Here is a 22,791-nt window from a genome sequence, read left to right on the forward strand (position 1 = left end):
TTGGGATTCCCAAGGATGAGTGCATATTTTAATGCCAGAATTCCCCCCCAAATTAAATGAAAAAAAAAAGACCATCCAAAACCTTCCCACCTTTTTCTGTGCATATGAACCATTAAGCAAAGTGAGGATTACCTCAACTAGCGCACACAAAAAAAAATCTGTGCTGGCTGCCTTCACAAGGCTAATTGATTATCCACTAAAAGGGCGAGGTTACATTTAAATGGATAAAGTGGCTTAAGAGCCACTAATAAGCATCCTTTACTAAAACAGACCTTAATTTATAGGAAGTTTGTCCTTCTCTCTCGTCTCCAGCCCCTCCCATCAGTGCTAATCCAGGCCCAGTGGTGCTCATCCTGACAGCCAATGAAATTGAGCCTGGCACTCACAGCCCAACATTATTAGTGGAGGCACAAGAATGGCTGCCTCCTCATGCTTCCTCTGTCTTATTCTCACTCACTGCTGCAGGGCTACAATTCCCTTTGACAGGCTCACAGCCCACATTGTGTGTATGTGTGTGTATGTGTGTGTGCGCTCTCTCTTGCTAATTGCAGCTATTAGGGCTCCAGGGAGCGTCTTTAAAGCTGAGCACACTTAATGAGAGCGTAGTGAGATAAACGAGAGATTGTATTTCTCGTGTTGGAGCAGCGATCGAGTGACGCTCCTCGTGAAATTGAGGAACATTTGGGATATCAGTCAGGAGCTTCTCCCTAACAGCACTGCGGGTATATTTGAAAAACAAAGCAATTATTTCATTTTCATTTCGCAGGGAAGGAGGTGATAATTAGGTATTTGTTCCAGACAGTTAATCAAAGATCTCTAGGTCTCACGATTCTGTTCTCACTGCAAAGAAAAATTGTTTTTTATTCAACATGGCCCCTGATTATAACAGTTACAGTGCATATAAAAGTAAACACACCCCTTTTTGCCACCTGGGCCTTCCTAACATCATTATCATGTAACAATTATAAAAATCATCAATGTAATATAAACTGCAACATAGTCAAGTCCTCTTTAGTTATATAACAGCATGTGACTTTGCCAAATACATCTGGAGCTGTTTAAAATCTATGTTTAGCTAATAACATTACAAAAACAAACTACACCATACAAGAGATGCTGATTTAAAAAATTAAATAAAAGGAGTTAATTAATAATAATAATAATAATAATAATAACAATAATAAATACATTTAATAATAATACAAGTTTTTTTTATAGTCAAAGTTGGATGTATCCAACTTGTGCTATCCAGGTCATGGCACCAATTGAAACGGGAGCGTTCAACCGTTTTTTTCCCCCCATCTTTAATTCTTGCAGTATTATACTAACAGCAACAACCAGAAGACTGCATATTCTCTGCTGAATTATTTACTGGATGCCATAAAGATCGGCTGCACGGCTGAGGAGTCTATTTCTGCTTAATGCGGAAAAAGGTATAATATTTGGAAAATGGTTTCGCCCTAACTCAAGTCAACTACACTGTAAAAAAGGAGTTTAAAAAAAAAGGTAATTTTCCGGCCACTGGGTCGCCAGAAAATACTGTGAAATAACAGAAAATTACCTTCTCATAAAAACACGTTTTTTTCAGAAATTACAAAGTACAGTTTTAAACTAATTTTAACAAGATTGTATGTACGGAAGAGGATTAGGGCCAGTGAAGAGAGGAAAAAAAAAAGGTTTGGCAGGATTCTCACTTTATTCTCAAAATTCTGACTTTTAAGTGAGAAATCTGAGAATGAAGTCAGAATCGTGCCAAACTAGTTTTTTCTCTCTTCACTGGCCCTAATCCTCTTCGGTGGTATGTGACTGGGTTACGATTAGTACAATTCATTTCACGCAATTTATTTACATGGCCTCCATATTATGTTTTTCTATAAATAAGAGGACAGATGTACATCATTATATTTGTATTGTACGTCACTGCACTGTTTCCCATTAGAGAGATGCAATTTCTTTTATACTTTTTCAAGAAGGCAGATGTTTTATTTCATAAGAATGACTCACAACCTGTTTGGTAAGAAAAGGTGACACGCATATTATAACGCACATGTTCGGCGTGAAAGTCGATTCTGCTGGAGGAAATGAGAATGACCTGGTTACATATCCTCTTTATGCAAATGATTGGATGCTTACAAGGTACCGTGATTCTATTCTTGGACATATGGCCCACGATCCCTACATGAATTCTATTCTCTCAGTGTGTTGAATTTAATGATGAGGATGATGGAGAGGCATTGACAAGCCGTTCTCTCTCACATCTATTGTATCTTAAACCGGAATGAAGTTACACTCATCATTGTCGAGGTCCAGCGGCGCTCAAATGTGCCTTCTTCGCTTAGCGCCTTCTCAAATCCCGTTGAATTAATTCAGCCCGTCTTGTCTTCTGCCTCTGTCTTCTTGTCTGCTCCTCTTTCAGGATGACATCTTTCACACGGTTTGGCCCAAAGGCTCCAATTTCGCCGAAACTCTTCAATTGGGATTTCTTCAGCAAATCCTTCTTTTTCACCCAAACCTTTCTACTTCAGCCTTTCTTTATAACACCAAATCAATACGTGGACAGAGTGAAAAGTAAGAAAGCAACATATAGAACTCTCTCTTTTGTTTCGGGTTCTTTCCATCAAACTCTCTTTTTGGTTACAAAAATGTAAACAGGAAGAAAGAGCAGCTATGATGCAAAAATCATTACAAGACCATTTCCCATCCCAGCTATCTTGGCAGATCCCTTCAGAACGTGCGTTCAAAAGGCTTCATTAACATTGTAATCGGCCTCGGCTCAGATGGGTCAACTATAGCTATTTTTGAGGGGGGGGGCTGCCTGTCAGATGTGCTGGGTGGCCGGCAATGATGGCGATATTTCATGCATCGTTATCGTAAGTGCCAAACATCAATTGTACAATTTAAATGCAAACGTGTGATGTCAAATATTCTCTTTTTGAAATGGTAAATAAAATAAAATTATAATAAATATTAATTAAATAAATTAAATAAATATACCTAAAAAATGAAATAAAATAAATACAAAAATTATTTTGACATAAAGCTTTGTTTAAGTTCGTTGACTGGACGCAACAAATACATCAATGTGCCTTTTTTTTTTTTTTTTCACAAATCAATCTCACGTTGGACAACACAGCAGCACTGCAGATATTTGCTTTAGCCAGGGATCAATAGTTGGATTGAATAACCCAAGGCTGCTAATCCAATTTACTTTTTCTGTGCGTGATCTATTTAAAAGGCGCTGAATGGTCTCCCATTTAGTTTCCTTTTATTTAAAGTGGGCTCAATGACAGACGGGAGGTGTGAGTGTTGGGCTAAAATGTCAAATCACCAAATAACATCTTACAACAATGACTGACAGATGAGCTCAACTAAGATTAATTAGTAGCATTATTATGTGTGTGTTGTTACTGTTTTATTATGGAAACATCAGCGAAAGCATTTTTCTTTTTTTAAAACACCCTGAATTCCACTGTCTTTAAAGGGTTAAAACAATTTTTAGCACTTATATTGTGTTAGAAGTCAGCAGGAGGAAATTAGCAGCTAAGCCACAGTTTCATATTGGATTGAGCTGCTTATACTTGTATGAATAGATATTGTATTATGATTAACATTACTGGGGACATAAAGTAAATAGTCTAAGCCGCCCTTTGTGTGTTTTAGCGACGTCATTAGTGTGACGGGATGAAGTCTCGCCACCACGCTCCAAAAGCACAGCCTGTTCTTGGAGGGAGAACATGGAAAGGTATGGGATGTCCTAAGTCCGTCAACTTCTATCCTGTTTTGATGGTCTGAAGTGAAACACTGCAAGAAAAAGACAGAAATTCCATTTTGGCATTTTAATATTTTAGTCGACCGGGGTTGTCTAGGAGAGTGTAAATAAGAACCTGTCTCAATGCAAACAAATGAATTTGTTCCCTGCCAGGTCATATGACGTCTGCTGCAGGTTACAGTGTTAAGTGTGTGCTGAATTATTAAGGGTAGCAGGTCAATATATACAACATGTGCACAAGGGTCTTTAATCTGTGCCGTCTTGAGGGAAATCAGACAGAAAGGTTTTTGTGTAAAACGAAATCAATATGTCCTTTGAATCCTAAAACATGGCCAACGCACACCGCAAAGGTCGTGCATGCATTGTTACTTGGATCATGTTTGCACATGTATGCATTATGATGTAGGCAATGTTTTTGTTCGGATGATTTTATCTTGTACTGACATTATGCACTAAATTCCGGCATGAATGCTTATGAGCACGTAAATGCATTTGTTTCATGCTTCATATCACCCAGTAATAAAAGTCTGTATACATTGTCCCAAATCCCATTCCCTTAATAGCCTCTAAATTTGAATGTACAGCAGGAGAGGGTCAACACCTCCTTGGGGGGGAAATAGTAAAAATAAAACAGACTGTTCTTGAAAATAGGTTTATTGGGAAGGTTAGCACGGGTACTATGGAGGTGACCGGTAACCCATCTGCCTCACAGTAAACAAGTCCTGGGTTCGTACTGTACACAGACTCTAAATATTTTTCTAAATACCAAATAACTAAATACCGCAACTGTTTACTCTCATCTCTTAAAGTTTTTAATCCGTTTGTGAGAGGGTGATTTTGTTGACGTCGTCCAGAGGTGGTAAATCCAGGTCCAGAAAGTAAAAACCCTGCCAGGCTTTAGCTCCAGGAGCTAGCTAGCTAGCGAGTTCCTTAGCTAGCTCCTCAGGTGCTGGTTTACCTGGTAGGGAGCTAGCAAAAGGGGCTAAAGCCAAACTGTGGCAGGGTTTTTACTTTCTGGACCAGAATTTGCCACCACTGATGTCGTCCTTCACAGACACAAAATATTTTAAAGATGTGTCTCAACATTCACTCAACACTGTTATGTCAACGGTGGTTCAAGTGCTCTAGAATTAAAGTTAAAAATAAAGTTACCGTAACATTTTTAGACAACTAAAGGGAGAAAATGCTAGCTACATGAATCAGCAGAAATGACATCATCAATCTAATTGTGACCATGAGTAAGCCTAAGTCATCTTGGTGTGTTAGCAAAACGGCTAACACAGCTAGCATGTACTTATGAGCAAGAACTTGAATATTAGCATTGATTTTTCAACCCTGTTACTTCCAACCCGATTTAGTATGATTATAAACTCTTACTTTTGTATTCAATTGTAAATAATTTATTAAGGCTATTTATTTAGCTGTTATAGCAACGGTTGTTGTGTAAATGCTCTAGAAATAAAGTTACTATAACATTTTTAGCCGGTTAGAACTAAGGGAGAAAATGTTAGCTACATGACTCGGCAGCAATGACATCATCAAGCTAATTGTTGTGACCATGAGTAACCCTAAGTCATCTTATACGTCACCATAACAGCTAACACAGCTAGCATGTACTTTTCAGCAAAAACTTGATTAGCATTGATTTTCATCCGTGTTACTTCCAACCCGATTTAATACGATTCTAAAAAATTTTTACTCTTGTATTCAATTGTAAATAATTTATTTTGCTATACTTTTGAAATATGTTTTCTGGATGCCTAAGTATCTGTAACAGTGTAGCGCCAAACATAGCAAAATAGATGATATAGCATAAATAATCTTCAGAAATGCGTACTGATGATGGTTCAGATGGATGAATCAAATTATATGTTGGTTTATTTTTTCAGAAATGTTGGTGCCTAAACTGTCCTCCATATTGCATCACTAGAAGAAAATGAAAGTTTTGTAATAGCCCAGCCATTTCAATTTGACAAGATTTTCAGTGCTTTTGCAAAGCACAGTGGGCACATACTTTACTTTATCTTTTCATATCCAATTCAGCTGCGTGGTGAGAACTATTCATTTACAAGCATAAAGGAATGTTTTCCAACCAAGGTTGCAAATGGATTAGGGTCAGACCAGTCTACGCTACCACTATGTTTGCTTGGCATTTGTTAAAGAAAGTGGAAAAGCAACAGTAGTACCTCTTTCACTAGCTTTCTATTTAACACAGCTCCTAGAGAGGAACGGCGGACGCACCTTTCTTCTTTTCACCCTCAGGGGGGGAAAGTCCCTCACATGGAAGCTGGCGCTAAAAGGTCAAGCCACTCGCAATCTCGTGGAAACTCCACACTGCAGCTCCATTTCGGCAACAGGGCGCGCTCTGTCCGGTTATCTTCTCGATTTCTATAACATTTCCAAAACAGGCGAGGGGATATGAGGCCCAGATGTTTGCAGAATGTCAGGACAACGTTTTGACCTTTTTGATGGGCGTGAATAGAAATGGATATTTGTAGTGTTTGATGTCATGAAGGCAACCTTTTGTCTTTTACATTTGTGGTGGCCTTTTACCGTCTCACTGCTCGGTGTGCGTCTTGAATGGAGCCATTTTGGCTTTAGTTTTATTTTAGCTTTTTGGATATATGCTTATTGGTTTGTCATATTTTAGGCATATTTTAGTTTAGTCCCATTTTAAACACTAAATGAGAAACTCTGAATGGTTTTAGTTAAAAACTTAAAATTAGACTTTCAACAAATTATTTTAGGTCAATTAATAATAGAATAACATAATATAATAAAAATAATAATTTAAATAAATAAATCATAATAATAATACAAAAATAAAAACAAAATAAATAAAAACAAAATAAATGGGTCAATTGGAGTTTTCATGTATCAAGTGCTACAATTCATTAAAAAAAAAGTGCCTGCTACCCCTGCCAGTGGTGGAATGAGGTTTTGGGCTTGATTGGGGACTCGGGCCCCTAGTAGCCTGGACATTGGTTTAAATAGGGTTTAGGCCCTTGGTAGCCCCGCTATTGGTTTGAATGGGGCTTTGTCAATAGAATTGTGAAATTATTTATATATTTTTTTTTTTATGTCATGGAAACCTGGCATTTAAAAAAGGGGTGTGTAGACTTTTTCAATGTGATGTAAGTGTGAGTGGCTATGGAGTCTCAGCTACCCACGTCAAGTTCACACAGCGCGTCTCCGGCTGACATTGACGGGACGTTGTTGACGCGCTACGGCGGCGAGGAGAAGAGGTGAGGCGAGGATGAAGCGATACGGGCGTAAAGGGAAGCGTCGAGGCTGCAAGCGGCCTTTATCACCTCCGTGCACATTGGGGTGCCAGGTTATTGTGTCATTAATGCCGAGCAACTGAACCTTGATAATAGTTAAATTATGTAGGACGTGCAGGCACCTGCGCTTGGCAAAGTGCTTCGCCTGCTATGATCTGACTGAAAATTATAGCGTATATTTTATAAAAGTGTTTATTGAGGCAACGTGTAAGAGAGAATATCTCACTTTTTCCAATTTGTAGTCCAGACAAGTAATTGAATTTGACCCTTAAGCAATGTTCATAGATCATCAATCTTTGAGCAATTGTTTGTCTTGGACAAAGCAAGAACACGACAGTCCTTATTTTTTTAACAGCATGACGTAAGATATAAATGTTAGAGCTAAAATGACTGATATAACATATATATCCCAGAAATCTTAAAGATGATTTAATATTGCAAAATGGAACAACATGGACACAGCGTATACAGTGGTTGTTTAAAAATAATGTACAATGCTCCATTTGACTAACTACAGAGGCAGTTAAGAATGTATCATAAAGAAATAAGAAGAGTTAGGGCACATTTACCAAGTAGAAGGATGAAATAGTTGCAAAGTCAGCGGTGATAAGGTAGGTGTGTGTGTACACAGTGTATATTGTCCACATTGACTAAGGATCCCCGATGGAATAGCTTCATCTATCATCTGCTAATGGTGTTGGCCCAGAGTCAAATTTTGGGAGATATGGCTCTTTCTCTATCATTATGACTTAATGACTCCTGGATGTGTCTCCTTTAAGCTCTGCATGCTGTCTCAACTGTGAGATTTAGTGCTCCACTCCTACTGCATTTGGCAATGTAGCCGTGCCTCTGCAGGGCGTTTAACGCCATCCAACTCGTCCCTGTGAGACTTTTCCTCATAAAATCCTTATCATCTACTCATAAATGGTGATTTCAGTGAGATAAAAGCATGGAAATGGAAGAAAATGTCAAAGGATATGAGGCTATTTCATAATAGTCAAATGGAGGTTACGGTAAATAATAAAGGGAGTAGAAGAGTCGGATTGATAGGGATAACTTACTGTAAAAACTTCACTTATTCAGAGATAGGAAATTGGCACCCTTTTGTTGCATCTTGGTGCCGATGTTGAAGTTATTGAGGAGCTTCATTTAGTGCTTTGGCATCTGTAGGCAATTAGACACCTTTGGGGTGGCATCACTTACTCTGGATTCAGATTATTGAATTTCCATTATTTGTGGCAGGCCTGGATTCTCATCACCCATACATTGTGGCCCATTAAAAATAAATAAATAAAAAACAGCACTAGATTTGTACTAATATATATATATTTTGGGGTAGTCAGACTAAAAGGTAACAAATTTATCATTGTGACTGTTTTGGGTTGGGCCATTGTGTTATGGTCCTGTATTTGTCCCTTGTAATGATGATGATGTCAGTTGCTAAGCAGTTGCTATGGTCCTTGTGATTATGTTGTCAGTTTCTATGTAGTTGTTTTTTCCCTTGTGATGATGATGTTGGTTGTTATGCAGTTGCTATAGTCCTCGTGATTGTCGTCAGTTGCTATGCAGTTGCGTTGTCCCTTGTGATGATGTCTGTTGCTATGCAGTTGCTATGGTCCTTGTGATGTCAGTGGCTATGCAGTTGCTTTGTCCCTTGTAGTTATGTTGTCAGTTGCTATGCAGTTGCTTTGTCCCTTGTGGTGGTGTAAGGTGCTATGCAGTTGCTATGGTCCTTGTGATTATGTAGTCAGTTGCTGTGCAGTTGCTTTGTCCCTTGTGATGATGTAAATTGCTATGCAGTTGCTATGGTCCTTGTGATTATGTTGTCAGTTTCTATGCAGTTGCTTTGTCCCTCGTGATTAGGTTGTCAGTCCCTATGCAGTTGCTTTGCCCTTTGTGATGATGTTAGTTGCTATGCAGTTGATTTGTCCCTTGTGATGATGTCAGTTGTCATCTTGTGATGTTGTCAGTTGCTATGCAGTAGCTTTGTCCCTTGTGATTGTGTTGTCTGTTCCTATTCATTTGCTATGGTCCTTGTGATTATGTTGTCAGTTGCTATGGTCTTTGTGATTATGTTGTGAAGATGGTCCTAGCTAGAGCTACTACAATTTTGTGAGTATGTAGAGGTTTCTTTGAATCCAGCCCACTCGGGGTTCTTGGTAAAGGTTTCCCTGTCAAGTCTTTTCTTCGAGGCCATCCGAATCCAGCCCTGCTCTCTGTTGTTACTTTGTATTTTTGTTTGAGTCCGAGTCTTGTCTGCTTTTGGATCCAAATTCTGCACCTCACGTGACAATTATTACACCAACTGTAAGTGCTGGATATTAATGAGTGTTGAGGCCAGGGTCACTTCTTAATCTGGACCTAAACTGTAAGCACAGTGATGGGGCAGTCTGGTGGTTAACAGAACCACACACTAAAATAAACTCCTTCAAGAGCCACCCAAATATGAACACTCATCAATCTGACCAGCCTTCATTAAAGTGGCCTACCCTAAACTTTAATTACAGGATTTAAGTGCAGTCACTTGGACAAGAAAAGCCTGGGTGCTTGGGTGCAACTTGCTGAAGTACGCACACACATGCGCTCACACGTGCTCCAAATACTCATTTCAACATCTTTCCCCCCTCTAGGCAGGCAGCTGTACACAATTCCAAGTTTTGGAAGGAAGTCACAGGAGGCAAGCGAGACATCACCTGGGCGAGCGCAGTCTTGACCGATGGTCCCGCAAACACTCCCACAAATAAGCCCAAGGTTATTGTGTTATTTCCACAGTCTGATAGCAGATAAGATTAGGCTAACTCACGAGGGCAAACACTTCAATAATATCACCATACAAAGAATTAATTTTTGTTTACTTCCAAGCGCTGCCGTCCATTCTTTAAGCTGAGCAAAAATAATTACTCTGCCATTATGTGTGAGTCTTGCATTTGGAATATTAATTTATTCTATTTGTGTATACTTTGGAAAGCTACTTGACCACTGAATAGATCAAGATTACAAAAACTGTTTCATTCACTATGTATTCAATATCTTTGATATCAAGTTCAAGTTCTATGTAATCCAATACCAATTACAGTATGTTACTGGTGAGGCAAACCTGTGCTACTAGAACTACTATTGACATTACATAATTCTATTACTTAGTCTGGTGCTTCATTGATAGTACTAGTAGCATGCAAATGTCAACTAGTGCACAGTTTTGCCTCTCTAGTAACTTGTAGTTGTACACAGTTGGTGTCAAAGGTAACCTAATTATGGATAATTTATTATTATTTTTGGTTCAATTTGACCCAACTTTCTGGGTTGTATTGTACGAAACGACCCAATTTATTTAGTTGTTTTGGCCAAAAGGAACCAATGGGGAAACAACCCAGATAATTGGGTCAACTTGACCCAAATAATAGATAGGTCCATTTTTTACCCAAAATAGGTTATTTTTGACCCAAGTTTTATTTTATGTGTGCCTTAAACTGGATGTCATGTCAATGATATGGGTCTTGCTTAAACTAATTTCCATAGCACTTTATTCCATCCATCCATCCATCTATCCATCCATCTTCTACACTTTAAAAACAGTTGGGTCAAAAATAACCCAATTATGTGTCAAAAATGGACGGATCCTCTAGTCGGGTCAATTTGACCTAACTTTGAATCAATAAATGGGTCTTTTAGTTTAAAACAACTCATAAATATTGGTCGCATCCTTTACTTGGGTCAAAAAATTGGGTCATTTTGTATAAAACAACCCAGAAAGTTGGGTCAAATTGACACATAAAGTAGATTGGTCCATTTTTGATCCATAATTGGCTTACTGTTTTTAGAGTGTATACCTCTTACTATAAATAAATTTTGAACCTAACTTCCCTGCCTAAAAAGGTTTATGATTGGCCATAGATGCCACAAAATGACTACAAACAAGCCTTACTATTCTATTGGACACGGCAATGGCCTGTCTAAATAAAGCTCCTCCCCTTCACTTCAACATAATTTATTGGCACCAAGATGCCACAAGGTGCCAAAGCAATACTTTAATATAAGAGAGGGCTTTGGCCTGTGCACAAAACGATGTGTATTTTTAAGTGAAGAACCGAAAAGTTGACAATTATGCAAATATATTTTAAAAAAATAATAATATTTAGCTTCCCCACTTAACCATATACAGTTTTCCTGCTAAATTCCTGACAACGGATGTTTTTATATTGATGCTAAATGTAGACGGCAGATCGTTATGTCTTGTGAGAGTAAACACAGGACAGCAGCAATCAAACAGATGGCCGCACTGTGCACAAAACTGAAGTATAATTGCCTTGACGTCCTACTGAAGGATTCTGAAGAAAACTACTCCGATTATTTTTGAAATCCTCCGGGATCATCTTAAAGAGCGCTAATTTGTCTGTGAATATTGCAATTGCTGCACAACTGATGATTGAGTAAACAAAAGCAGACGTTGATTCATTCCAATGTTTTAAGGAAGTGGATGACAAAGAATTAAGAGAAGAGCCTCTAGGGGTGTCTCAGAGCAATTTGCAGCAAAGCCTCATGAGAGGCGTGTGCTTTTCCGAAGTGATTAGTATGACAGTTTAAATGTGTGTGCGCTCAGTGTGTTTTGTGAAGGAGCGGCTGAGCAGAGGAGGGATGAGGGGAGAGGGAGCCAAGGGCAGCGTGAGGCTTATTGAGGCCAACAGAGGCCATTGTTATCTGTAATATCAATTCAAACGTTCTGTATCAGATGCAGCCGCTCAACGATGGAAATGAGACTTGTTCCTCGCTAAATCCTGGTCACGCCAAGGGCACATTCACACAAATGAATAGGCGCAAGGCAATATGGTGGCGCTTGCGATTCTGATGGTCGACACAGAGGAGCAGCGCCAAAGATGACGCCTTATTTCGCTTTCCAACCTCCTCCGACTCCAATGCTAATAAACACGTGGCGAACATTTTATTTCCATGCATTTTATTTCATGTTTTCATTAGAACGTCAACTATAAGCTTGTGTGATAAATCATTTGAGCTGTGGTTTGCTATTCTATTCTGGAAAAAAAACATTAAACTTCAAGTTTTTTTTTTAATATATATATAAAAAGAAAGTGGCCTTGAAATATGCCATCTTAGTAACATTACTTTATTTCTATTTCACTTGTCAGCATAATAGCATAAAATCAACAGCAGCACTCAAAGTACAGACCTCTACCATGGTTGAATCCTTTATTAGAACCATATTGTAACTTATTAAGTTATTATTATTGCTCTTAAATAAGTGTTCGTGCAATCGTAATTAATTACATCACTTCAATAGTTAACTCACAATTAATCACACATTTCTTATCTGTTCTAAATCTATGATAAAAATGTACAATAAATGTTTTTCTAAGTTTTCTTACTCTTAACATAAAAGTAGAAAAAATCTTAAACTAATAGAAATATGGCTGCATCTTTTAGTCAATGATACAGTTGTTTCATAATTCATAAAACTGAATTCAACTTAAAAAGACGTACTGTACTGTAATTAAAAAAAAAAAAGTTTGATATTGAATTGTGTTTAGGTCAATTTCCCTGCCACTAGATGGCATAATTGCATTTGATAGACGGTAACAGCTCAGTGCATTTTTTTTCATATTAAGAGCTATCTAATCTTTAACATGAAGTAACTTGTGAAATTCTGCACATTTTTAAAATTGTAAAATACAACTTGACCGCTAGCTCCACAAATATATGCATTATTATTACATTTATTACTGCTATATTTTGACATGGACGTGTCTGCTGCATTGCGACTGGAATTCCCCCAGTACAGGCTGGTCATTAATCGCGTGTTAAAATAATTTGTGCCGTTAAAGGAACTTTAAATTAAATCTAAATGAACGCACTAATTATGACACCCCTAATAAATATATATTGAAATACAACTACAGTAAATTGAATCTAATGACATCATAAAAATATTAAATATTTTAGATGTACTTCAAATGTATTGTATTTGAAATTTAAGCATTTTAGCCAGAAGCATAAAGTCGATGCACATAATTTGCTTGTGTGGGCCATATAAAATGATGTGGCGGGCCAGATGTGGCCCCCAGACCTTGAATTTGACATCTGACCCCTCTCCTATGAAAAAATAATATCCCTGGTGGAAGGAAATCTGTTTTCAAAAAGTTAAAAGTTCTGCCATGTAATCAGCATCCAGCCAACCTGAAAACCTTCATGTTGACTGCAACCATCTTGTCTCCTTGTCAGTCTTGATCCAGTAACACACCAGTAAGAATTCCATGTGACCATGAAGCCGTGAATCTTGCTCTCTCCTCTTTGCTATCTCACCAGGATCCGGTGTGGAACATCCAGGATATAAATCTTGTGAATTTACAACCTGTGCTGCAGTCAGCTATCTGTTCCGATGCCCTCCACCTCCTCCTGATCTTGTCTGTGTAAAGCCTGGTCGCCTTTAATACTGTTGTCACACCACATATCAGCGGATGTTGTTTGCTCTGTCACTCTGTTACTGTATGGCATTCTCTGTGATAAGGACCTCTGAGGAAAAAAATAGCTGGCACAGAAAATTGAAAATTGAAAAATGACAAAAAAAAACGCTGTCAACAAAAGTGAGCAAACCCTTAAGTGAAAATGTTACTTTGAACCTAATTAGTTGAAAGATTAAAAAAACAAATGCTGGCAACAAAAAGTGAGCAAACCCCTAAGCACAAATGTCAAAACTGGACCCAATTAGCCGAAATAAAGAAAACAAAACACGCTGGCAACAAAAGTGAGCAAACCCTTAAGTGAAAATGTTACTTTGGGCCCAATTAATCGAAAGATAAAAAATAAAAAAAACGCCGGCAACAAAAGTGAGCAAATCACCCCTAAGCAAAAATATCATAACAGGGCCCAGTTACCAAAATAAAGACAAAAACGCTAGCAGCAAAAGTGAGCAAACCTTTAAGTGAAAATGTCCTAACTAGGCCCAATTAGCTGAAATAAAGATGAAAAACGCTGGCAACAATAGTGAACAAACTTGTAGGTACAAATGTCTAAATTGGACCTAATTAGCCTAAAGAAAGATGGGGGAAAAAACGAAATGATGGCAACAAATGTGAGCAAACACCTAAGTGAAAATGTCAAAACTGGGTTCAATTAGCCGAAATAAAGATGAAAAAAACGCTACCAACAAAAGTGAGCAAACCCCTAAATGAAAATGTTAATTTGGGCACAATCAGCCGAATGACGGGGGGGAAACGCGGGCAACAAAAGTGAGCAAACCCCTAAATGAAAATGTCAAAACTGGACCCAATTAGCTGAAAGAAAGACAATGAAAAGAAATATAATTTGTTGGGAACTACCTCCAACCACCCCTAATTCAGGATCATCGCTGTTTGTACAACTTCCCAATAACAGAGAGAGAATTATTTATTTAATTATCTTGCCAACAGTTATCCCACAACAATCCTCTCCTATTACCACATGTAAGCCTCTAATATCATTTGACAGCCAATGAAATTTGATTTTTTTTCCGTCACAGCCGCGCGTCCAAACGGTGGCTGAGCCGGAACCGAGCGGCTCGTCTGGATTTTTCCCGCCGAAAGGCCGGGCAGCAATCACATCAGACAGGGCCTTGTGAGTAACCACTGACCCATCGACCGCTGTGATCCATGGCTGACTGACATCAATACACATTCATCAGGGATCGTTTTGGCTGCCATGACGTGAGGACAGGCAACAAGCATCACTTTGTCCTCTACTCTGACACCAAACACCATGATCGGGGAATCAGTCCATTGGAACCTGTTTGGAAATTAGACACTGGTTACCTTCACTTAGACAGAAATGAATAGACTATGGAGCTTTTTGTAAATATAACCAGAGTTAGATAATATATTATTACACACATAATTATGTCTAAGGGTCATTTTCATATCATTTAATCAATACTGGTAAAAGACACTTCTAAAAATGTTACTTTCAGTTATCAACTTCCTTGCAGAGTTTGAAGCAAACATGGTGAATGACCATTTAGCTGTTATGCTGCACACATATACAAGGTGTAGCCAATTTGTTTTATTCCAGGTATCTCAATGTTGGTTAATATCAGATTACAGTCATCGCCTTCAGTTGAAATCTTGAACCCACGATTTATTCGCGCTCATAGGCAGTCCAACAGTCTTCCCTCTGTCTCAAACAATAAACAATCCCGTGATACTCCGTGCTTCCCTCTGCACTATTAAGCAGTCCAGCTGGGTGCAGCTAGGTTCAGTTTCCGCTTGTTTCATTTAGCATCTCCGTCAGCCTCATTAGCATTCCCAACCAGTGTTTTGCTCTTAAGTCATCTCTGCTTTTTTTTCTTTCTTCCCCCTTATGACTCTTTCCTTTCACCAACTACTTAAGCAATACACAACCTCCACTCTCTTAGGCCTCCTTCAATTAGAAGATAATCTAAGACGTAATCACAAACGGAATGATGGCTCACCTGTGCATGTACGCCACATTGTCTGTTACCTGCTTCCTGCCCAGAGTTTAAAGCAAACACGGTGAATCTGCATTTAGCTGTCATGCTGCACGCAAATGGAATAAGATGCCAACAGAAGTGAAGTTGGCCCCAAGTAAAAATCGAAGCCCCCAATAGCAGTCCCTTCCAAAAGTCTTGGAATGACAAGGTCAATTCCTTTGTTTTTGTTGTATACCAAAGATAATTTGGTTTCAAATCAAAAGTTAAACTTGTGCACTTTTTCACCCTGATAAAGTTTTTTGTGCCATTGTTTTGTTGCATGATTAATTATTTAATGATTAGTTTAGTTGCATTTGTCTGTAAATTGACAAACAAAATGGTTTTGTAGACTTAAGCATTCTTCTACTTCAAAACAAATACAATAAGCAGAATTGAGGATGAAATAAAAATAGATGAACTCTAAACTAAATAAAGTAAGAAAACAAGTTTAGGCTATAAGCTATTTACTATATGAGAGTCTTACGTCAACAGTTGTACAATTAGTGCAAAGTGGAAAATGTAAAAATGGCAGCAATATTCAATAATGTAATGTCATTTAATGGACCATAAATAATGTACAGTGTAAAAAAAAACCCTAAAATGATGGACATTAAAATAATGAAATGTAAAAAATGTGCAAATCATAGTCACATTCTGCAGTCATATTTGAATATTGAGTGCAAGTTGAGATGTATGAATATGGATTATAATGCAAAATCTGTATAGTGTGTATACTAATTTCGTGAATACGTGGCTAAAACTGTAGTGGCATAATTGTGCTATTAATTTTTGATTTCTTGTGGGCCGAGGTCAAAGTGCGCAAGAACTTAATTACCATTCATTTGTGTTCACAATTTTAAAACCACAACGTTTTTTTTTTTACATATTTTAACGATGTAACCTGGGTTCAATCAAACCAGGGGTTCGGTCAGTCAATCTCAGCTGGGAAATAAAATACGCTATTATTATTAGCACTGAAATGGACTCTCAGTTCTTTTGGTCACGTAAATGAATATCTATCTTTCGGTTTTCCGAGCAAGCAAAGAAGCCTGCGACGTCTTTGAAACATACTGAAGCAGATCGAGGGGCAGAAAGGGAGCGGCTTGCGGTGACTGATGAGCCTCCTAATAGGCCTGCCTAATGTTTCATTGATGGACTGACTTGTCTCCATGGAGGCATTTCAGAAGGATTCCGGCAGATGAATTTCACGTCGGAAAAAAAAAGAAGCTGCACTGTATGAGCCAGGCTAAATATTGGGCAGAAAAAAGACGCCCTCTTCCTGCACAGCCGGGATGTGCAGGTTATTCCAAGAGGCGCACAGAGAATCATTTATGTCTCTCTCTCTCTCTTTTTCCCTCCCGCTGGATGAATCCGAGTTCAGCCAATCTGCGCGCAGTGACGCAGCGCGAGAGGCAGGATCTCGCCTCGACTCCACCATCATATTTAACACACCCACCCAGATGCTCACTTGCTACAAGGCGTGCTTCTTTCTCCTCTCCGGTCCAGCTGCAAGCCCTGAAGGTGTTCCGCTCCCTCCCTCGCCTTGTTACCTGTGCAAACAGAGCCGCCAACGTTGGAGAAGTGTGAACCTGGACGAGAGCTGCTTTTCCGGAGACGCGCGCGTCGAAACACTTGCGGGGACTTTGCCGTAAAAAAAAAAGAAAAAAGCGCTTGATAGTGAAGAGCCGAGCTTGTGTTTTTATGCACGGACGTTGGATCGATCCGGACTTTCCAGTTGGACGGATCCATATTAGGTTCCGCGTTCGGCCCGATGTGTTTGGAGAGGCGCGTGACGACGATGTGGCTTGCGCAAATCGACCGTTGGTTTGAACCCGGTCCAGGTGGACGCTGGCTGATGAACCTTTGAATAATCAAACACAAAAGCTTTGGAAGAAAACAACCCCCAATAGGATTCTGATGCTGAAACCAAAACGCTTGAACACTGAATCCTCTACTCAAGACGGCAAGTGAAGATGGGTCATTGGTGTTTAATGTATATTTCATTAGACTGGCGTCCAGTCTGATTAACATCATCAGTGATGTAGTCAGCCTGTGCATATGCGTGCTCATCATCTGCAGTAAATACTCACATCTGCTCAAAAGGGAGACCATGAAGATGATCCTCCTGCGTAAATTCCGCGTTTTAATCCTCTTGGTGTTCCTGGTGGCGTGCTCCATGCACATCATGATAGACTTGCTGCCCAAGCTGGAGATGCAAGGCGTGGGAGGCTGCTCCTGCGCGCACACGCCCAGCGAGGCGCCCCGCAGCTGGGCCAAGCAAGGCTGGCCCAACAAGCACACGCTGCGCATCCTGCAGGACTTCAGCAACGAGCCCAGCGCCTCCAACGTCTCGTCACATTCGCTGGAGAAGGGACCCGCTGCCGGGGACAAGTCTCCGGGCTTCAGGAGGCCGGAGGTCAGGAAGAGGCAGTTCATCCACGACGCGGCAGTCGGCAAGAACACGCCGGCCAAAGGTTCGAGGCTGGCCGCCCTCTATGAGCACCCTTTGTATAAGAGGTCCTTGCCTACCCTCACGGATGAGGACACGCTGTTCAACGTCAACACAGACATTCGATTTGACCCCGTAGCAGCTGAACAGGAGTGGTTAAGTATTTCTTTTATTTATAATCATGAATCAAGAAAGTGGTCTGTGGTTTTGATTCTCAACTCTAGTCTTTGTGTGAATTTTGCATGTTCTCTCTGGGTTCTTCCCAGATTCCATAAACGTGTGTAATATCTGTAAAAAGCCAAGAAAAACTGGTTCAGAATTCAGGCTAAAATGAAAATAATAAATCTATTTCTCAAGAAATATGAAATAGCCCATTTTTATTCGCTTTAGAGGACCAGACAAGGTGATGTGATGGCCGGCATGTGGCCCACGGGCCTCATGTTTGCCACCAGTGCTCAACTTCACATCGCTGTGAATGATGCAGTGGTTCTCAACCCCGGTTCTGGAGTACCCCTATCCAGCCCGTTTTCCATGTCTCCCTCAGCCAACATAGCTGAGGATTGTTATCAGGCTTCATGCAGTGCTTGCTGATTAGATGATTGTTTGAAACAGCTGTGTTGGCAGTCAAAGAGTTAAAGAAACTGTCATCTCACACCTGCTCACATTTAAAGACCAGTTGTAGAGTTTTTAGTCACCGCCTCAGTCTTAGACTGAGATTTTACAAAGACAGAATTTTTACACCGTCAGTTTTGTTAGCGCTCATCTATTGGTTGTTGGTTGTGCCACATCAGCGTAAAACGGAAAGTTGTTGTGATTATATCAAACAGTCTTGTCCAAGGTCATCTGGGATCAAGAATGGGGTCCATCTCATTTGCGACTGATGCCACGCCGACAAGATTATACTGTACTTGTGTACAGCACGACACCTGTCTAAAAAAATAACCGACAATCCTCTCACGCAGGAATGGCGAAGGCAATCCCGAGGAGCTCAGCCCGACTGGAGAACTGACGGCCGACTCTTATCCCAACTGGCTGCGCTTCCACATTGGAATTAATCGTTACGAGCTCTACTCCATGCACAACCCTGCCATCGACGCTCTGCTGAAGGATCTGGTCCACCAGAAGATCACCAGCGTGGGTGAGTCGCAAGGTTCCATTCTTTGGTTTGGCGTTTCATGTCGTTTAGAGTTTCGCATTGGACAGTTGTTATTGGCACCTGCGCTTGCACCTGGGGTACCAGGATCTGTTGCTTGGTTAATGGTTCTCTCCATTGTCGTCGTTTTGTTTTCATCCCTTGGTTGAATTCATTGGCAGGTTCCACCATATCACACTGCTAATGTATGACATCATGACCATTTTGCAGATAGGATTTACAGTTCTAAAAATTGTAGCACTTGGCGGAAATGTGAACACACAACAGGTCTCCAGCCAAATGCACTTTTAACCTCAATCAGCCTTTTTGCTGGTTTGGTTTACGTTGCAATTGTTTCTATTGTCCCTTCTTCATATTAGCTTTTGAATTGCTAGACTCGCTCAATTTGCCATTGCAAATCGTGCAGTTAGGATGCTGACTCGCTTCACTCAACTCAACTATATTTATAGAGTGCCACTGTTTTCTTAAGAGGGAACACAAGGGCAGAAGATCCAATGAAAACGGCAGAGGCCCCAGAATTGAACCCTGTGGAGCACCATACATTCCGTTATACAGTGATACTTCGCGGTTCAGTATTGCAGATTTTTATTTGGGCTCATTTATGCTGCTATTTTTGTCCTTTTTTTTTGGGGGGGGGGGGGTAATATTTGAGTAAATAAAAACAGCTCTGTCTTTCATTCAACACAATCTATTACATTTTTTAAAATAATCCATATTTGGCTAATGAATAAACGTGTACTAAGTTATTTATATACAGTATATATATATTTATATATATATATTATATATTAGATATTATATATATATAATATATACTTATATATATATATATATAATATATATTTATATATATATATATATATAATATATATTTATATATATATATATATATATTATATATATATATACATATATGTATATATATATATATATATATATATATGTATATTATATATACTGATTATATATAATATATATATAAAAAATAAAATACGTTTAAAAAATGTTGACATTTTTCTTCTTTTAATTCTTCTTAGCAAGTCAGAAGAACAGACCACATAAAGTAAGGCAAATGTGTGTGTCTACCTAATTGCTGACAGTGTGTGTTACTGAGGTCAAGGAGTGGAAGGAGCAGGAGGAGGCTGCTAAGTGACAAATGCGGTGCTCAAGCACCGACATTACGAACACACTCAAGCACACATGCAAGGATGCATAAAGACGGAAGCCGCCCGCAGGCTTGTCAAACAACACAATCCGGGTCTGATCAGCCGAGGGCCAAATCTTCTCTCATGCGGTCTCAAAGCACAGTAGCAGAATGCATCAAGCCCCGAAAAACACCTGCAAACTTTCCCACAGCTCGTCTGCAGTTTGATTTCAAATCAAATGCTTTTTGATCGACAAGCGTGATGTAAATCAGGCACTCCGCAGAGAGCTGAAAAGTCTCCGACTGAGAAAGTAGACACCTGACAGAGCTGGTGTTTTTTTTTTTTTCAAACTCAGGAGGGATTGTCTTCCTGTTTGGCTCAGTCCAGTTCCCAAATTCCAGGAGTGCTTCTTGCCTCAGGGTCGCTCATGTTGCAGTAACTCTTAAAGGGGATTGCAGGATTCCGCCTTTGAGAAAGCTCCAAGTGGCCTTTAGCGAAGACGAAGAACTTACCTGGGAGTTTGCATGAAGTGTTACAAAAGAAACATTTCTGGATTTCTTTGCAATTTTTCCTTTCTGCTCCAATTTCTGACTCGCTGTTGCGTGATTTCCTCTCCCTCTTACTTTCTAACTCTCCGCCTGGGTGGATCGAGGAAGGCGCACTCTAGCCAGTTAAATACATGGTGACTGGGTAATTACAGAGCCGTGACACAGGCCCGGGGCACAACACCAACATAAGCTAGCAGCACTGTGTTATTATCTGAACTTAAGGATAGCAATGCTTGCATGTATTATATACCAACAAGTTCTTTTTCATTAGCAAAGACAGCAAATATAGGGAAATTGGGATTTATTTATTTTTTCCTTTTAAGTCGAAATGGAAATAGAAATAATTTGTTCCAGAGTCCACATGTCACCATCATAGTGATTTTATTATTCATATAGATAAACAACTGAGAAAATTGTGTCTTATAATTTTATGTGGCTGTGTTCAGAATTAACCAACAACATTCAATCTAATGTTAAATGGGAGTCAGAATGAAATGTTTATACCACAGAAACTTGGCATTTGAGCAGAGGTGTGTAGACTTTTTATATCCACGATCTCTCATCTATGGATAGATAGATGGATGGTAGTAGTTATTAGGCCACTTCCTGTTGAAATCAGGTCACTTCCAGGTCACTTCCTGTTGATTTTAGGCCACTTCCTGTTTAAATCAGGTCACTTCCTGCTGCAATCTAACTTAACCCTTAAGCCAAAGAAAAAGCAAATCATTTGATGCATGCTCAACTGAGGTCTCATCACATTTTCTTTCTTTTGGCAGTATCTGTGTAGCATTGGATTATTTTGTTGCTTTGTAGTCCTTATAAAATTAAATGGGAAAAAAATACTCTAAATTTTTATTCCAACCCAATCTTTTTCCTTGATTATGATGAGCTGAAAATGACACGATAGGGCCCGATTTCCGATCACGTGATCAAGATCGGGACATCCCTAATATGCTCCAGACAAACCATTTTTGTTCACAGATGGCAGTTTGCTGACATTTCCATTTATTTCAATGGGGGAGAAAAATGATTTGATATGCAGTGTATTTGTGGCAGATTTTTTTTCCAATATTTTTTTCATTTTCTTTCTTTTTATTTAAATTTTTTTGTTATTATTTTTTGCTCGGGTGGGCAGCCCTGTTTTTTTTTCCTAAAAGAAAATAATGTCTATAGAAAGCTTACCTCCATTTTTTCAAGAATTTATGGTGTCAAAAAGGAGTTTTATTTATCTATATTTTTAGTTCATTTATAGTGGGCATCAACACTTTTTTTCCCTTTTTTTTTTTTTTGCTAGTCCGGGTATGAATTAAACTCAATAGTCAAGGTACCACTGTAAAACTATAGGGATTGATGAGTTCTGATACCGATACCTGGCCTTCTTTCAAGGTATGGATACTCGCGACGGGTACCTCATTTTTTTCAATGGAAAAATGCGATAGATCTTTCTTTACAAATGATCTGTCATTGTTTTTTGAGGGGTGTTTTTGGAATGTTGGATCGCTACTGCTCTTGATTCAAAGTATGTAACAACCAAATGAAAACCTTGATTGTCAAGGTTGTTCCTTGGCCCAAGGCCTCCTAAACCAAGCTTTGCAAAATGAACCGGTGTTTAGAGAAAAACAAGAAAGGAAAAGCCACTTTGCTTATTTTGCAAATCACAAAGTCCTGGTGCTGGTAGGCCGGACCCACGGGCGCCTTTTGTAATGCAGTGTCATGTTCCGAGGAGGACGATTAGGAACACAGAGAGCAAGAGCAAGAGGACGCTGGCTTTTATGGCCGCAGTGAACATTAGAGAGACTCCGACCACACACACCAGAGGATTAGATTAGATTTGAGGACATTAAGCTTTCATATTTACCTTTCTTTTCTAAAATATCGACTTTAATATCTAATAGTTTGCGTTCCAGCAATAGAAATATGTTTGTACATTGACACATGTATTGTGATGCTTCTTTGGTTCCATTATTGATGTA

The 22,791-nt window shown here is 39.2% G+C and overlaps 2 protein-coding genes across 3 annotated transcripts in view; both read left to right on the plus strand.

The window, feature by feature from the left end:
• LOC144038197 (uncharacterized) overlaps positions 1-16,829 on the plus strand; it is a 47,767-nt gene extending 30,938 nt beyond the window's left edge. Inside the window, exons 5-9 of one of the 2 annotated variants that reach the window (XM_077550430.1) lie at positions 3,661-3,742; positions 9,681-9,801; positions 13,369-13,472; positions 14,561-14,655; positions 14,723-16,829. In XM_077550430.1, coding sequence (XP_077406556.1) covers positions 3,735-3,742; positions 9,681-9,801; positions 13,369-13,472; positions 14,561-14,655; positions 14,723-14,748 — 354 coding nt within the window. In that variant the 5' untranslated portion in view covers positions 3,661-3,734 and the 3' untranslated portion in view covers positions 14,749-16,829. Of the gene's footprint in view, positions 1-3,660; positions 3,743-9,680; positions 10,329-13,368; positions 13,473-14,560; positions 14,656-14,722 lie in introns of those variants that run through there. The other variant, XR_013289179.1, reaches the window with a different exon arrangement.
• A 614-nt stretch (positions 16,830-17,443) lies between these two features.
• Positions 17,444-22,791, plus strand: part of fam20cb (FAM20C golgi associated secretory pathway kinase b) — a 59,706-nt gene continuing 54,358 nt past the window's right edge. The window contains exons 1-2 of the mRNA XM_077550429.1: positions 17,444-18,127; positions 18,935-19,110. Coding sequence (XP_077406555.1) covers positions 17,634-18,127; positions 18,935-19,110 — 670 coding nt within the window. The 5' untranslated portion in view covers positions 17,444-17,633. The remainder of the gene's footprint in view (positions 18,128-18,934; positions 19,111-22,791) is intronic.

This window comes from Vanacampus margaritifer, chromosome 18 (assembly GCF_051991255.1).
Source record: "Vanacampus margaritifer isolate UIUO_Vmar chromosome 18, RoL_Vmar_1.0, whole genome shotgun sequence".
NCBI classification, from domain to species: domain Eukaryota; kingdom Metazoa; phylum Chordata; class Actinopteri; order Syngnathiformes; family Syngnathidae; genus Vanacampus; species Vanacampus margaritifer.